The 17,476-nt window shown below is 33.1% G+C and overlaps 1 protein-coding gene across 3 annotated transcripts in view; it reads left to right on the top strand.

The window, feature by feature from the left end:
• Positions 1 to 17,476, top strand: part of CSMD3 (CUB and Sushi multiple domains 3) — a 641,503-nt gene that overhangs the window by 278,610 nt on the left and 345,417 nt on the right. For all 3 annotated transcript variants that reach the window (XM_021388208.1, XM_021388207.1, XM_021388206.1), the window contains 3 exons: positions 2,027 to 2,104; positions 8,603 to 8,690; positions 17,211 to 17,335. In XM_021388208.1, the coding sequence (XP_021243883.1) occupies positions 2,027 to 2,104; positions 8,603 to 8,690; positions 17,211 to 17,335 (291 nt within the window). The remainder of the gene's footprint in view (positions 1 to 2,026; positions 2,105 to 8,602; positions 8,691 to 17,210; positions 17,336 to 17,476) is intronic.

The following is a 17,476-nucleotide window of genomic DNA, read 5'->3' as shown; positions in this document are numbered from 1 at the left end:
TTTCTTTATTATGTTGATATGATGATTTCTGAAAATAAAAGACACACATCTTACTAATTGGAACACCTACCAGCATCTGAAATCATGCATTCAGACCTACTCCCATTTTACTTAGGTGCTGCAAGAATACTTAGGTTTCTGTCTTCTGATCAATTAGAATTATTTTATGTTGGTGCTTGGAGAAAGCATAAAGAAACAGCTCTACAACTAGATTAACATTTAGGTACAAACAGCATCTTAGAAATCTCACACAATGATGTGAGCACATTGCTTTTATTTCAGTATAGCTTTACTGAAATACTGCATGAACATACGGTTGTTGTGTCCCTGACTTCTTCTAACCACAGCATTGTTTATGAGCTTCAGTTATTTGAAACAAAAATTTTCATAGTATTTTGTGGCTTCAGATACATTCTACTCCTACAAATAATGTAATTCCCAGAGCCATTGGCAATGTTTTTACATTATGATGATGTTCATTTTATATATTGAGATAGAAGCCTAAAAAAAAAAAGTTAAAAGCCTAAAATAAAAAGTATGTAGGTACATGGAAGAAAGTACAGCCTCTTCTACCAGAAGTGTAAGAATACTTCTTATAATTTCTCAATTAACCTATAAATTTTAGCATGCTGTTTTTTTCCTGATTTTTCTTATGCTCTTGTGCACGGTAATGATTACTAATCACTAAGGCCATGTGTTTTGCCTTGATTAACTGCCTTTATCAAAAAGACAGTCTAAAACAAAGGCTTTTACACATATAGTTCATATAGTTTAGCTGTGGGATTGGAGGTAAGGTGAGATAAAACTGCCTTCCACAAAACTTAGCAAATAAGTCTTTTCAAGTGATGAAAACCATCGGCTGTAGAATCAACATTAGAATGGCAAACTGTATTTAGTTAAAACAGTAACTTAGCCTAGAATGCTTAATTTAATAATGAGGTGTTTCTTCTCTGAACAAAATATTTGAGTTTTTTGTGGCAGAAAAATCATAATACAGATAATAAATCTATGTATCTCTTGAATAAACACGATTCTTCCATACTGAAGCTAGGGACATAACTAAGGTAGATTTTGAAAAGAAGTAGCAGAGACATTTCAGCATGGGGAATTGATATGAGTGTCTATAGATCTTGAGAATGTATTCCAACATGGTAATTTTAGAAGGACTTTTGTGTACTGTAAAAGTGACTTTTTTAGCTATTTCCTCAGCTTTGTCTTTTTACCAAATATAATGCAGATTTTTACTGTAAATTTCAAAATGTGTAAGGACAGCCAAAATATGTTGACAGAAAATACATTGTTATTTCTACTGCTATTAAAATTTTTCAGAATATACGCAGAACATAATATATGTCCTGTGTTCCTTGTGCAATGATGGAATTCAGACTTGAGAGTATATTTTGGATTCCAGTGTGTATTCAATAAGATGTTGTGGATGACACTTTTTTTTTTTCATTTTATATTATGTATTGCTGGAAAGCATAATTGCATTAAAATGTGCCCATGTGAAAAAAAAAAAAAAAACACAAAAAACCAATTCCTTAGGCATGATAGTATTCTGTAATTTTATTTACTTTTTTTTTTTTTTATGTCAAAGGGACAAGCACTCGTCTTTATTAATATAGTTTAAATTCTAGTTAAGATTCAACAGTTTATGAGGAGCATTATCTATTATTCTTTCTATTTTCCAGGTTCCATAAATCTGTGATAGTGTTTTACACTATTTATGGTGCATGGAAGTAATCACTTTGGCCATCATTTTATTCTCAGTTATGCAGGAGAAAAAAATAGTTACAAATCCTACTTCTTTCACAACTTTGTCTGATGAAAAATTTGGTCTCAATACTCATTATAGTAAATTGCTTCCTACTACAGGGACAAAACATGAGCTTGCTAGGTAGCTGGTACTCTAGTTTATATATAGATCCATGATACATTTTGTCAAATGAAATGAATTATTTTAGACTGTATTTCCTGATACATGTTTTTTTGTTGTTGTTTTTTTGTTTTTTGTTTTTTTAACTAGTGAAAAAGGCCATAGATTTTAAATCTAGAGGATTTAAATTGTTTCCAGGGAAAGACAACAGCAACAAGTTTTCTATCTGTGAGTGTACTCCTTTTTTTGTTACTTCCTTCAAGTGCAAGAGTGAAGTTTGTGCTGTGATGTTTGTGTGTTTATGAAATTGTTTATGTATTTATGCAAATATAACTAACTTAAATCTGTTTCTCCAGTCTGCATGGTGAATTTTTAAATATGGTTCTACTCTAAAGGCAGACCTTCTATAAATCTGGCATTGTAAAATGACTTTTTTTTAGCAGTGTTACATTAAAATTGATATATTTACAAAGAAATAAATATTCAGCATGCCAGGTGTCAATTTAAAGGTAGGAAGAGAAAAGCATGCTATTTTAATCAAAAATTTGTACTAGTAGAAAAATGCTATACGAGCTGAAACCTATCTTTATTTACAAACATGCAACTGTGTATTTTTTTCAAAGTGATGCCTATGAGGTCCCTTCCTGAAATCACTTTTTCTTCATTAACTTTGACATTTTGAACTGATTAACTAACTGAAAGTTTCAAAATTCTGGATATCCTTAGTTCCTTCAACATTAATTACAGAAAGTAGAACATGAAAGTTCTCATCATCTTACAGGACTGAGTTCTGATTAACTTAGGAGGAGGATTCAGAAAACTTTTCAACATAAATTAAGCAGTGATTTTATATACAAATACATTAAAGAAAATATATATTTCAAAAAAAGGTGCCATTTTTATAGAGCTCTTTTTTGGACTAGAACCACATTTTAAATACTTACTATTGGTTAAATTGAACATGCTTAGCAAATGTCTGTTTATACTACATTGTTATTCTTCGCAGGAGTGGAAGGACTTACTTTTGAGGCTCCTTAGGTTAGATATGTTTGTACTACATTTTTTTAAAGCTGTCACAGATGGATTCAGTGTTCAGGAGTTAGCAGGGCATATTGGAACATTTTTAAAATGTATTTTTCAGTTTTAAACTGTCAATATGCTAGACATGTTATTGTTTTATTAAAAAGGTGTCTTCAAGCAGCAAGACCTTTTAACTTTTGCTAAGTAAGAAAAATAAATCAAAATATACTTCTGTTTAGTCTTTATTATGTAGCATATTGTCACATTCAATTTTTTCTGTAACCTGCATCATCTAAATAGTTCTCAAAATATTTCTGTTTTATTTGAAAATAATGTCTCGAGATCTTTAAAAACAAGTGTTCTTTTTTATATAAATTGAGTGACTGCAAAGTAGAGTGAATATACAAAAGTGAATAACTGCAAAATAAACACAGTAGTGTTTATTAATAAATAAGGTACATCACTGAGGTCTGCCTGACAATTCATCTGTGATTTCATAGTTATAAATTAGAAAAGTAGTACAATGGCTGATAAAACAGATTGTTGCTCTATACATTTGTTATGTGCAAATCATTAAATATCTCATTATATAAACATTAATAGGGTTTCCCATTTATGGTAGAGTATCAGACAGTCATGATATTTAGAAGTCACTGTTATGAAATTAGTCATGAAGGTTATCCATATTATTTAAAAATAATCTTTATATCATTTAGTATGTTATAATCCATGTATAGCTGAAAATGTCTCTATCTTGATTTATTTGTTATACAAGGAGTAGATTACCTACATGAATCAATAATAAGACCTAAACCTTATTGTTTTGTATCTTTAGTGAGTTATATTTTGGTCATAAAAGCGGTAACTCAGATTTTGAATTGTAATCGATTATGCGCTTAGCTAGTCACTGTGGTAGGAAGTGAAATTTGAGAGAAAGAATTTCATAACAAGCTGATGTATTTAGCTACTGATTTAGGTAAAATTTCCCATGTGACCTCAGCTGGATCTCTATTTGCACTAGAATAACATGTGGGTCTTTTTTAAAAAACAAGGATGACTGTCATTCAGATGTTAATAGCAATAAAATACAGATAAATTAATACCTACTATTATGCCTTGTATTATTGCAGTGTTTAGAAATGATCATCTCATATGGGTCTTTCCCTATTATACTTTTTTGGAATGTGACAAGTAACTAATATAATGTAATTCTCCTTATTTAGAAATTATTTTACAAAGATAGGCCCTAATCCTGCAAACATTTATGAACATGCTTAGTTGAAATGCCTTAAGTTATCAGATTTATTCTGTAAGAACAAAAGCATGATATCAACACAGTTGATACTACGTTTTGCACATAGTAAAGCCAGAATGGTAATAGTTGATACAGTGATATACTCTGAAAAAAGTAGGTATCAACTTCATTTTGCAAGAGTTGAGATAAAATAAATAAGTATATAGAAGTCATACAGGAATGCAGCTCTATCTGGATTAGGACTCAGATTTCTTACTCTCAGTTTGATGATCGGACCATGAACAAATGCTCTCCTACCTTTAATTCATGACAGGAAACCCTTTCACTACCTACTATCAAATGACTATGTGGGATGTAATTGCATGCAAACATTAGAAGGATAGATGGAGAGAGACAAAGAGATGGATAGATAGATAGATACCTGGAGAACTATGTGAGAGATATATTTCACAAGACTAAAAAATAAAGCTTATCTGGAAGCATTAACTTGAATACACAAATACTGTGTATTTGTACATAAAAGTTGTATATAAAAAGCCCCTTATAATACTTTAATACTTAAAGCCCTATCCAATCTGTCCTTGAATGCCCCCAGAGTGGGGGTATCCTCAATCTCTCTTGGAAACCTGTTTCAGTGTCTCACCACCATCACATTAAAGACCGTCTTCCTAATATCTAAGCTAAATCTACCCTCCTCCAGTTTAAAACCATTTTCCCCCGTCCTGTCTCTATATGCTGTCCCTCCCCAGCTTTCCTGTAGGCCCCCTTCAGGTACTGGAAGGCTACTATAAGTTCCCCCAGGAACCTTCTCCAGGGTGAAGAGCCCCAGCTCTCTCAGCCTGTCCTCATGGGGCAGGTGCTCCAGTCCTCTGATCATCTTTGTGGCCCCCCTCTGGATCCGCTCCAACAGCTCCATGTCCTTCTTGTGTTGTGGTCCCCAGAACTGGATGCAGTACTCCAGGAGGGGTCTCCTGAGAGCAGAGCAGATGGGCAGAATCACCTCCCTCCGCCTGCTGGTCATGCTTCTCTTGATGCAGGATGCAGTTTGCCTTCTGGGCTGCAAGAGCACATTGCTGGCTCATGCTGAATCTTTCATCAGTTGACACCCTCAAATCCTTCTCCTCAGGGTTTCTCTCAAGCCATCCCTGCCCAACCTGTATTTGTGCTCAGGATTGCCCCTACCCACGTGCAGGACCTTGCAGTCGACCTTGTTGAATTTCATGAGGTTGGCATGGGCCCACCTCTCAAGCCTGTCCAGGTCCCTCCGGATAGCATCCCCTCCTTCTAGCATGTCAGCTGTACCACTCAGCTTGGTACAATCTGCAAACTTGTTGAGGGTGCACTCAATCTCACTGTTCACGTCACCTGCAAAAATGTTAAATAGCACCGGTCCCAGCACTGATCCCCGAGGAATGCCACTTGTCACTGGTCTCCACTTGGACATCAAGCCATTAATTGCAACTCTCTTAAGTGTGACCATCAAGCCAATTCGCTATCCAGTGAGTGGTCCATCCATCAAATCCATTTTTCTCCAGTTTGGTGACTAGAATGTCATGCAGGACAGTGTCAAACACTTTGAACAAGTCCAGGTAGATGTTGTCAGTTGCTCTTTCTTTATCCACTGATGCTGTAACTCCATCATAAAAGGCCACCAAGTTTGTCAGGCATGACTTGCCCTTGGTGAAGCCACGTTGGTTAACATCACCTCCTTTTTATTTTCTGTGCACCTTATTAGGGCCTTCAGGAGGATTTGCTCCATAATCTTGCCAGGCACAGAAGTGAGACTGACTTGCCTGTAGTACCTGGATCTTCTTTTTTTCCTTTCTTGGAAATGGAAGTTATTTTTTGCCTTTTCCAGTGAGTGGGAACTTAACCAGACTGCCATGACCTTTCAAATATGATGGATAGCAGCTTGGTAACTTCATCTGCCAGTTCCCTCAGAACCTGTGTATGGATCTCATTGGGTCCCACAGACTTGTGCACCTTCAGGTTCTTTAGATGATCTTGAACATGATCTTCATTTACAGTGGGCAGATCTTCCATCTCTTAGTTGTTACCTTTGCTTTCTGCAACTTGGGTGGTGTGGCTAGAGTCCTTGCCAGTGAAGACTGAGGCAAAGATGTCACTGAGTACCTCAGCTTTCTCCATATCCCTTCTGGCCAGGTCTCCAGTTTCCTTCCAACGCACATCTTCCCTGGCCTTCCTATGTTGATTTTGTTACTGTAATTTTTTTACTGATTTTCTTTAACATAACCCTTTAGATTATTATTTATGATTACAAATCTGTTTCACAGTGTATTTTTAAGAATGGAACTTTATATGAAAGATGTCAAAGACCACCATGATTTCTTAAGTTTCCATTTTTGGTAGAAATTGCAGAATACAATAGCTCTTTTGCTGTAAAATCCTTTTTTTTTTTTTTTTTTTTTTTTTGCAAGAATATTCACTGTGTTACCTGTGAAGGGTAAAAATAGTATGCAAAAGTAAAATGATTACTTGAAATATTAAACCATGGATGATATAGTTATTTGATAAGTTTATTTTGTTCACAGTAAAGAATTTGTGTGATATGATGTAGTCCCAAAACTGACATTTTTAAAAACTTCCCTAATATTATTATCCAGCATCGTGAATGAGTTTATAGCTATATATTTTATATACATTTAATGTTAGAGAATTTAACTGACAGTCACAAAACTGAGAAGGCATCTTTTTCCCTATTGGCTGTCAAACATAATTCATTTACCTTCCAGAATTGTGGAAAATGGCTGAGTGAATCCTGTCTACTTAAGGTTTTTCGGTTTTGTCCATTTATACTGGCTACTTAGGATGATTCTGAATTTCTCAGGTCTTGATATAGGCTTTGGAACTGTACATACCCAGGTATTTCAAAGATAGTTCACTGCTTGCCTAGCAATTTCTTCCTAACTGGCTTTGTGGAATGCAGTTTATGGTATGGTAATTGTCAGAGGTATATTTACTCCAACAGTGGTAGTAACTTGGTTTTCTGTAGATGATATCCTTTTATTACTCCTAAAGTACTGGTGGAGGAAACCCTCTAAGATGGATGTTCTCTGACAAAGAGGCCTCTTAATCCAAAATCCCCTTAGTCTAGTGATGTAAGGATTGCATTTGTTTGCTATTAGAACCAGTTTGATAAAGCTGTTGGGGCAGTGGTCTGGTTCCAATTGACAAAGACTGAGCTTGACAGTTTTTACCACTAGAAAAGAGCAGTAACTTGACACATTTTCCAACCCACTGCAACATTTTCATTTGTTCTTTGCCTTCCTCAGAGGTAACAAAGCAATTCTTCCATTTTTGTATAAGGGGACAAGTTTTAAGGAAGGTGACACCCTCAGATATTCTGAATGTTACTGGCCGCATGAAAAACTAAAGTTTAATTCATAGCCTTTAGAACTATAGTTAGAAACTACATCTTTATTCAAATACATTCAATTTGCAATGTAATGTGCGATTAGCCTGCCTATGCAAACCTTTTCTTAAAAGGAAAGTTTTGTTAGTTTAATACTGTAAATCTACTGGCGTATTTCCCTAGAAGTAAAGATGAATGAAGGAGAAATCTCTTGCTTAGTACAAATATATTGGTTTCTTGCCAACTTGCATTTTTAAAATGAATTCTCTGTTGGGTCATGTATTTACCAAGTGCTAACGGACTGCTCTCTGTTGCTTCTAGGATTTTTGGGGCCTTCTATCTCCTGGTTTAATGATTGAGAATTAGGTACAAAGTTAACAGAACCATTTTGGCCAAAAAAAAAAAAAAAAGAAAAAAAAAAAAAGAAATCGTATATACTTAACCAAGCTGTAAAAAGAAAAAAAAAATAAAGGAAATATGCCAAGGCTAAATTGCTGCATAAAAAGTTCTGGAAAAACATACTGACTGAAAGATTCACAGGAACTTTCTCTCTAAAGATCAATTATATTTTATTGTAGGATAAATGTATGCAAATCAAACTGGCATTTTGAGCTTATCCTTAGAAACTGTATGTTGGGAATATTTGCATTTTCAGTATTGATTAAGGACAAATCTCTCAGCATGAACCATCCATTCAAGTTTTATTACATTGAAAAAGTCAAATGTTAGTGGAGATGAAATATACAAGAATACGTTAGGAATAGCCATAATATTTCCATATAGGTTTAATAATAATACAAGCAAACAAATTAGCTGAAGAGTACAACTAATAGAAAGGTTACTTTTTTTGTTGTTTTTTTTTAATAGACAGGAATACATGCATTGTTTATTATAGAGAGGGGTATTATGTATTGAAACTAGAGATTACATGAATGATCGTATTCTATAGAAAATATGTTTCAAATGACCAAAATCATAGGTAATACGCTTTTACATATTTGTTAATTACTTAAAACTCTGTTTCCTAAAATCAGTATTATTTTGTTTGTTTGTTTGTTTGTTTTGTTTTGTTTTGCAGTAAATGAGGGAGGTATTAAACAGGCATCCAATTTGTGTCCAGATCCTGGAGAACCAGAAAATGGAAAACGGATAGGCTCAGACTTTAGGTAAAATACAAAACCTACCTATCTTTGTATAATTTCTCTAATACTGAACTTGCTGAAAATCACTGGGGAAATGTATGTCTTCAAAAATTATCCTTGTTGTTGGCATGCTCTTTGAAAACTGAACTTCTCAGTAAAAACTGAAATAGAACTCAATGAAATTACATACTGTAACATAAACTTTGATTTATATGCAAAGATAAAATATGTACTGTACTTGTAAACTTCTGAGTATCAGAGAACGTACATCTCTGATCTGGGAAAACAACTGATTGAAGGTAATTTAAAATAATTTCCTCATGTAAATACTGTGTTCGATCTACAAATACTGAGCACAGAAGTGTAACTCAAGATTTTTGTGAAGGACAGGAGGATCTATTAAAAAGGAAAACAAGCAAAATTAAATACAAAAAAATGCACACAGACAAAAAAAAAACAAAACAGCAAAACACAATGAAGACTCACAGATGATGTTTCAGATATTATTATAGAAATACTTCTTAGAATCTAATGGAAAATGTTGTGTTTTTTACAGCATGTTTTTCATGAAGCTAAAAGTTTGATACATGTAGGTGTATTTTCATAGTAGTTCTCGGGATGTTCTAACACTCCTACTGCAGACTAGCTTTTTTATTAATTTAGATGCATACCAAATGAGTTGTGAATAGTATTACAGAAAGAAAGAAAAAGGGAAAAAAAAAAACATGCCATAAAATTGTATGTTGTTTCTAGCAAATACTTTAAACTTCATTCTTTGCTGGCTTTATAGAACATTTCTAAAATGGTTCCAAAGAATCAAAGAATCATATGTTGCCAGGGATTTATATCATATATTTATGTGAGATAAGGTTAAAAAAACATTAGCCCAATTTACTCCTCAATTCTCATCTATCTTTCAAATTCCTTATGAGAAAAAGAAGTTTGGATTGCTCATTCAAAATATATTCCATGCTTTTTTTCTCAGTGAATGTATATGATTCCTACTGTTAGTAACAGTAGTGACTTTATGAGTAAACAGACACAAATGTAGCACTTCTTAAAATGTTCTGGATTAATTTTAAGCTTTTATCTAAGTTTCTTGATTGTCTTCTCTTTGTTTTTGTTTTGATTTGATTGTGGAATATTAATTTCATTAGATAATAAAAAAGATTAAACATGTGTATCATATACTTGATATATATCCAAATTTTGGACTGTATTGAGAGAACAAATTTTATGCTATGGTCTTGCTTTATGTCATATGCTAATTCAACATTTTCATCATTTTTACAAATTTTTACAAATCCTATCAAAATAGCTAAATGAGGAAAGAGGAAAGGAAATATGTAGGAAGGAAATTTATAATTTTTCAATTAATTGCTATTATTACATTTAGTATTACATTCCGTATTATACAGCACACTTTGTAACATCTGAAAATAGTAAGTCTTAAAGTAGTCTAGGAGAAATGCAAAAATTTGACAAAATCATTTTACTTTATTCTTTTACATAATTTCTTGTACTTTTTTTGTTTGTTTTGTTGTGACTCTTCTCTCTGCAATCAATCTGAATATAAGATGTATATATATATATACATGTATAAAATGTATTTAAAAAGGGTAAATCTCTTCATAATAGGAAAAAAAATTACAACTAGGGTATTTCAAATGTATATATATATGTGAGATAAATTAGCTTACGCATACAACATACACTGGAAGTTAAAAAAGTAGAAGTGTGAACTGAATTTGTTCCATTTCATGACATAAAAATGCTAAATAAGCTGCTATTTTCAGAATGAAATAAACAGAAGATGTATTAAGTGCACTGTTGCATTTGTGGCCTTGTGGTACTGGGGAGCAGGAATATTTACTTTCGTGAGGAGATGTTTCTTAACTTAAACCAAAGATCAAACCAAACGTTACTGGTATTATTAATCCCTAATTTGATCACTTTGTGACATTACTATGAATCCGACCTTTTTACAAAGTAAGAAAATATTAAAAAAAAAAAACCTAACTAATACTTAACTGATTATCTTTCTGTTTAAAGGAGGTTCTAGAAACAGTCATTGATACATTAAAAACAGAATGAAAGGAATAAAACTTTTTATTGTATGAACTTGGCTTCAGTTCCTGTCATTACCAAAATGTTAATATAGTTGCTCCATAAGCATTCAAAACAAGAAAGCTATTATTAAAAAAAAAAAAAAGAGAGAGAGAAAAACCTATATAATACATTGAAGGAAAATTCTTAGATTCAGTTAAAAAGTATAGTTTTCTGGAACATCTTTCAAGGTTATGGAGAGAATAACAACATGCTTTTCCCTTCTTAAAATTTCATTATAATGTAGATTTACTTTGAGCTGTCTTTTTACCCCTTCTGAAAAGTAAGTGAAAATCTTTATTTTAAAATCTGAAGGAATGGTTCAGATTTATCTTTATGAAGCTCAATCAAAATCAAATCGATCAAAATCTAATTTGAGTGCAATTTAAACTTTTAGAGGCAAACATGCAATTCCCTTTAGCTATTCCCGTAAACCGTTAACAATATACTAATACAGTTCTTACATAGACTTAAAAAATCTGCAAAACAAGCTCTAAGACAAGCTTCAGCCTTTCCTCTGGGATCTGGCCTTGCGTGTTCATCATTTTGAATATTTTTCTTATGTGGAAATATGCATGGCTGTATTTCAAAGTTTTAAGTTTTAATAGCTTTATTTCTGATACTGCATGCATATTTAAGCATCAACAGGACTTTTATTGAAAAAATACCAAGGAGACTTGCTAATAGCTGCTATCATTTCCTGTACTGAAAAAGGTCTTTGACCTCAAACAGAAAACTTCCATTCTTTTTTCTTTCCTGTCCTAGACATTGCTTTGAACTGTTGATGTACTAGCATACATTCTGCTCGATTTTCCAGTCACTTGTCTTATGTTACCTGTTATTCAGTAAAATAAACGTTTTTCTCATATCAACAATAATATGGAAAATAAAAAAAAGTTGTAATATACTAAGATAAACTGGGTTTTTTTTGGTCTTGTTTGTATTTTTTGTTGTTTATTTACTTGCTTGTTTGCTTGGGTTTTTTTTTAGTTGTTAAGTTTGGAAGCTTTTTTCTTTGTTTGGAGTGGAATGAACATAGTCAAACTGAATTGCAGTTGGGCAGGTATATTATAAAGCAAACACAATTCTCTTACAATGTCTCAAAGTTCTGTCTTCATTAAATTAATGACTGAACATATCCTTAATCTTCCACCTCTTTAATGTAGTCTAATTGTAGGCTAGATATTCAGAAATGAGATTCAGATCAAATTTGGATGATGACAGAGCAGTGAACACTGTTAAGACAGTCACCAAGATGCTAATGTGTTTAGCCGTTTCTGGGCTGTTGCTTTTTTCTTTTTCTTAGGCAGAAAGGGGTTCCAGATTTGGAAAGTATAGGGTAATATGACAGAAAAACACGTAAAACATGTAGATTACCTTTTTCTATACTGAAATGTACACATTAATTATCTATTGATTCCACAGAATTGGAATAGAACTGCAATATAGGAATTCAGAACTATCACATTCAGTACAAAAAATCAAACTACATAGTATCCTTCTTCTCCTAATTAATCTATCCCAAATATCCAGTACAAAATTTACATCAAAAATTTCCATTTCTTGCTACAGCTTGAAGTTTGATTCCTTGCATAATTGATTCCTTTTTAATAATAATTTAAAAAATATTACTAAATAATGGATGAAAAGAATGTAAAATGATTTAGTTTTCCAGACAAATGCCATTTTTTTGCCAATAATAGCACTGCATGGCATCTTCATATGAAGTTCAAAAAATTAAAGCTCCTCTTCCACATTGTTTAAAGCTTCTGTTGCTTCATTAGAGGATTTTCTTTACTGCATTTATATTGTGTTCTCTAAATAGGATTCCCAAATTTGGTGCAGAAGAAGGAAACTTCAAAAAATAGATACGAGGTGGAAGTATTTTTCTTAAATTCACATAGCCTTCTTATTTATTTATTTTTAACTATAATGAGAAATATATCCAATGTTTTAATGTCAATCATTTTTGTCCTCTTACAAATATAAACTTTCAGATTAAGTTGTTGAGAGACATAGGTCAAGCATTCATTTTTTTAAACTACAAACAGTATCTTGCACATGTGAAAGGTGTAAAAAAAGCTAAAAATAAATTAAACATTTTGAATGAATCAGAAAATCATTGATTATATGGGTCGTTAAGAGCTCATCTACTCCATCCTCCTGCCTAATGTTAAGACTAAATCAACTCAGCTGTGGCTTTGTTTAGGCAGTCCTGAGCACTCCCAACAATGGGTAATCTGTTCCTGTTCTGCCTGCCTTCCTCATATTAAGTTTTTTGTAACGTAAAACTTGAATCCCCTAAAGCAACCGTTGTGTATTTTCTGCCTCAATAGGATAAGTTTGGCTTCTTCATCTGTGTAAATATTCTTGAGGTAACTATAGTCTTTTATTATCTAGTACCTCAGCTTCTTCTTTGTCACACTAATTAAGACTAGTTCCCTCAACCTTTCATTGTAGGTGAAAGGCATATGATCATCTACTCTCTAGAGAGAACTTAATCTAAAGAGTGTAGTTGTAAGCTTACCTGTATTTCATTTTGCCTTAGAGCTAATAATTACCTCCTAGTATCTGGATGTCCTTTTCGAATTTGCATTGTACACACCTCATCTACTGCATCTTCAGAGGGAAGTTACACTCTATTCTCCTGCACTGTCAAATTCAATTATCAAACTCTTGTTAGAGAAAGATTTTGAACTGAATTATTGCATGCGAGGAATGAAAGATATTAGACTTCTTTTTGAGTCAGTTTGTCATGGGAACTTGTCTCTGATTCTTTTATTTTCTTTCTTAGTCCATTATTTTATCATCTTCCCATCTAATTGCCCTTACTACATCTCACTGATGTGGCACATGCATCATCAGCTTTTCAAAATTTCCTATTTAAATGAGTTTATAAGTCCAGCATGTTTATAGTCATATATAATCAAATATCCATTTAATATCAAAACTGGTTTGGACAAGTGAAGTGGACTGGATAATGTGAATGTTATTCATATCTTTGAGGTAAAAAAATAACTTTCTTCATAACAATTTCCACTCTCTGAAATAATTGAACTGTTCTTCTGGTTACAGTTTTGATATCTTCAGTAAATGGAAACGTATTTCTGTTTACAAAACAAATTGAACTCCTCAATGTTTTCTTTTGAAATCAGTCCGTGATTATTTAAAGGTAATATATTTCCATGTTATTTTTTCAGATATTCCTTTACTTTTATGAAGAAAGGATGAAAGATTATCTGATTGCTTCAGCTCTACTTTCCAGAGCAAACACCTTCTGATGAAAAATCCAAATCTGAGAAATTTATTCTTATCTTCCCAATCTCTAATTTATGAGACTTCCTAACTCTGTAGTAACTGGAGTAGCTGAAAACAGTTTTTAATGATAATATAATTTTTCAATTTCATAATTTTGAAATTTCCTCCATCTCTTTGATTTGCCTTATGGCTCTTTTTACCCATTAGTATCATATAGAAGCTTTTCAGTTGTACCTTGCAAGGGATATTACATGACATTTACTTTTATATCTTACTTAGTTTTTCACATTTATACCTTTCTCCAGTTTTCCTGATCACTGCAGATCTTTGTTTTCCCCTTCTTTTACAAATAATTTCATGTATTCTACTATTCTGATTCTTATACAAAGAACTTTATTTGAATATAGAGCTGCTATCTGCTATAAATCCTCCTTTTCTGAGATGTCTCTTCAGGAGACTATAAAATCATAAATATATCCATTATGTATAAGCTATGTCTCTGAAAATCTCAGGCTCTCCCCAGACTTCATCAGCACAACAGATTGTGCTGGACACCACTCCTTTTCAAACAAAGTAAGAAAACTATTGTAACTCCCTTAAATTTGAATTCTTGTTCCTTTTAGTATCACTCTTCTTTAGTATTTTCATCAGTTTATTTGAGCTCATTGCCTAGCAAGTTAATCTCTAGAAACTCTGCTCAGTTTTTTTCATTTTTTGTTTGTCAGCTGAATCAAAACTGAAGTTATTTTTGCAGCACTAAAATGCCTGTGTATAAGAAAAAAACAAACAGAAAAAGAAGCAAAACCCGTGAAAACCTGGGGGCTTCCTTCATAAACTAGACCCTGCACAGACTAATGATATTCAGAATTTGTTTGAGCAGAAAGGAACTGAGTACCTTCTGGGATCAAATTAGGGCACCAGCACAGAGCAGAACAATCCCTTCCCTCAACTAGCTAGCAGTGTTGGGCCTGAGGCCTAACCTTTAGGCTGCCAGACACACTGCTGTCTCATATTTAACTTGCCATCAGCCAGAACCCCCAGAACACTTTAAGTGGGGCTGCTCTCCAATCTCCTGTCCCGTGGTAACTCTGCCTAGACTAGCGAATAATTTTAGTCATATGATTTGCGTTAGCAATTACATATAAATGAAATATTTGTTATTATTAAGCCATCTAAAAATAAGAATAATTAGGAAAAAGTATTTTCTTTTTCTCCAGTTTTATAACATACTGCTTTTGTAAACCTTCTCAAGATACTATGTTCTATTGTATTTCTGATTGTAAAATGTTAGTCTTAGTTATGTGCTTATGCAAGGAAATACCCTTACAGTTAGTGTGACGTTTGGTGATGACATATGATTTATTTTTCTATAAGGTTTCATCACATATTTTAAATATGAAAACGTACGTCTTTAATAGAAATCAATGTGAGGATGCTAAAAATGATGATAATTCTTCAAAATCCACTTGCAAAATGCATGTCATTACAATTTACATTATCACAGTACATCAGATGTTCAAAATATTAATTCTGGGTTTACTTGACTCTTTAGAATTTCTTCAGTAGCATCTTTGGTTTAGTATTTCGGGTTTATTCCTTAATTGGGAAGCAAAGAACGATATTTCACAAATGTCACTCATTTTGGGCAGAAACACAAGGTAGCACATTGCAGATGTGTGATTCTTCTTCATCAGGTGTATATAAGGAATAAGATAAATAATAAAACACCATTTAATTCAAATGCATAGTGATGATAGTTTAGCAAATGAGAAGATACAGTGCACTTTCTGAAAACCTGTATGATGTGATCAGTTATCTACGGTCTCAAGTTTTAGATATAGCTTACTACTCTGACAGATAAATCGGTAAAAAAACAGCAAGCTGAAATTAGGTAATGTAAGATACTGATGTCAGAACAAGGCCTGATGTATTTTCTGTTTTCAGCTGTAATTGGGAATTGAAACAACCATGATATTTAAGGGCAAGAACTATCTCAGTAATACCCATTTACATATCATATTTTTTAACTTTCCTCACCTGAAAAAAAAAACCAAACCAATCATCCCCTCAGAAAACAGATGAAAACTAACCAAGCAAACAAACAAGCAAATCAGTTGTTTTCCTGCTTTTATTTCCAGTTTTGTTCTGTGCCAAATTTGCAACACCAGATGTCAGTTCCATACGGAAAAGTTGAAAATCTTTTCAAGCCGGCCCATCACTTCATAAATAATTGCAGCTCCACACTGAGGAAGATGTTTTTAGAATTATTTTCTTCCATGACTTTGAGAAACACCTATGAGTTACAGGAGCAAATGTTTGTATTCACCGTTTAGCTTCCATTGTCTAGTAGTTGTGGTATTCACATTTTTGTTACTGGCAGGAGTAAAACACACCATGTATGTGGAGACAAGATTTTACTGTTAGCCTAACTACAATCTTAATCTACTAGAGAAAAAAAAATAAAAATCAGCTATTACTAGAACTTTTACAGTAATACATTCCTAGCCAAAATTAATATGAAAATATCTTATTAATAATATACCATATTGATGATATTCAGTAACACCTTTTCCTTGATATTACACTCCTTTCAATATGTCTCTGATTTCTAAAGCGAAATGCACCAGTCTTCCTCAAGTAGAAGGAGAGGTAACAACAGGTCACCTGGATCTCAAGTTCTTCACCAGGAAGTGTATAGTGTTTATAGTGTGATTTTCTTTCTCAGTCATGTGGTTGACTTTTTTGGTGATTTTTCTTAACACGATCTTTCTCATGGGTTTCTAGCTTTGATTAACATAATGACTGCTCTTTCATAGAATAATGGAATATCCTGAGCTGGAAGGGACCAGCAGAGATCATGTACAACTCTTGGACAGAGCTTCTTACAGATGCTCAGACTTGTCAGACCTTTACTATGCAGAAGTCAGAAGCTGGGTCAGACAATAGTCACCTGACCTCCAGGCAAATGTTAAAACAAAGTAAACCAGGCCTGGCCAAGGCAAACCAAAAGAGGGCTGAAGGCTGCAAAGCCTGCAGCCTCTTAATACCAAGTATGAAAATAATGCTTAGTGGGTTACATGTTTGTATTGTTCAAAGTGTTATATATGTAAAACAATGCAAAAATTGACTGATAACTATTTAAAAAATGCATCTTCTTTTCATGTCACTGTTTGATTTTAGCTTGGGAGCAACAGTACAATTCTCTTGTGATGAAGATTATGTGTTACAAGGCTCAAAAAGCATCACCTGTCAGAGAATAGCTGAAGTTTTTGCTGCATGGAGCGATCATAGACCTGTGTGTAAAGGTAAAGAGGATTTTGATCCTTTTAGTGATTTGTACATTTCAGGTCTATCAACTGCTTGATAGCCAAACCTATTAAATAATATTTTGTAAGTACTTGAAGAGTATAATCACAGAATTGTAGGAGTTGGAAGGGACATCTGGA

The sequence above is a fragment of the Numida meleagris genome, chromosome 2, assembly GCF_002078875.1.
Source record: "Numida meleagris isolate 19003 breed g44 Domestic line chromosome 2, NumMel1.0, whole genome shotgun sequence".
NCBI lineage: Eukaryota > Metazoa > Chordata > Aves > Galliformes > Numididae > Numida > Numida meleagris.
Note: the sequence above shows the minus strand (reverse complement) of the source record. Positions and strands in the feature narration are given on the sequence as shown.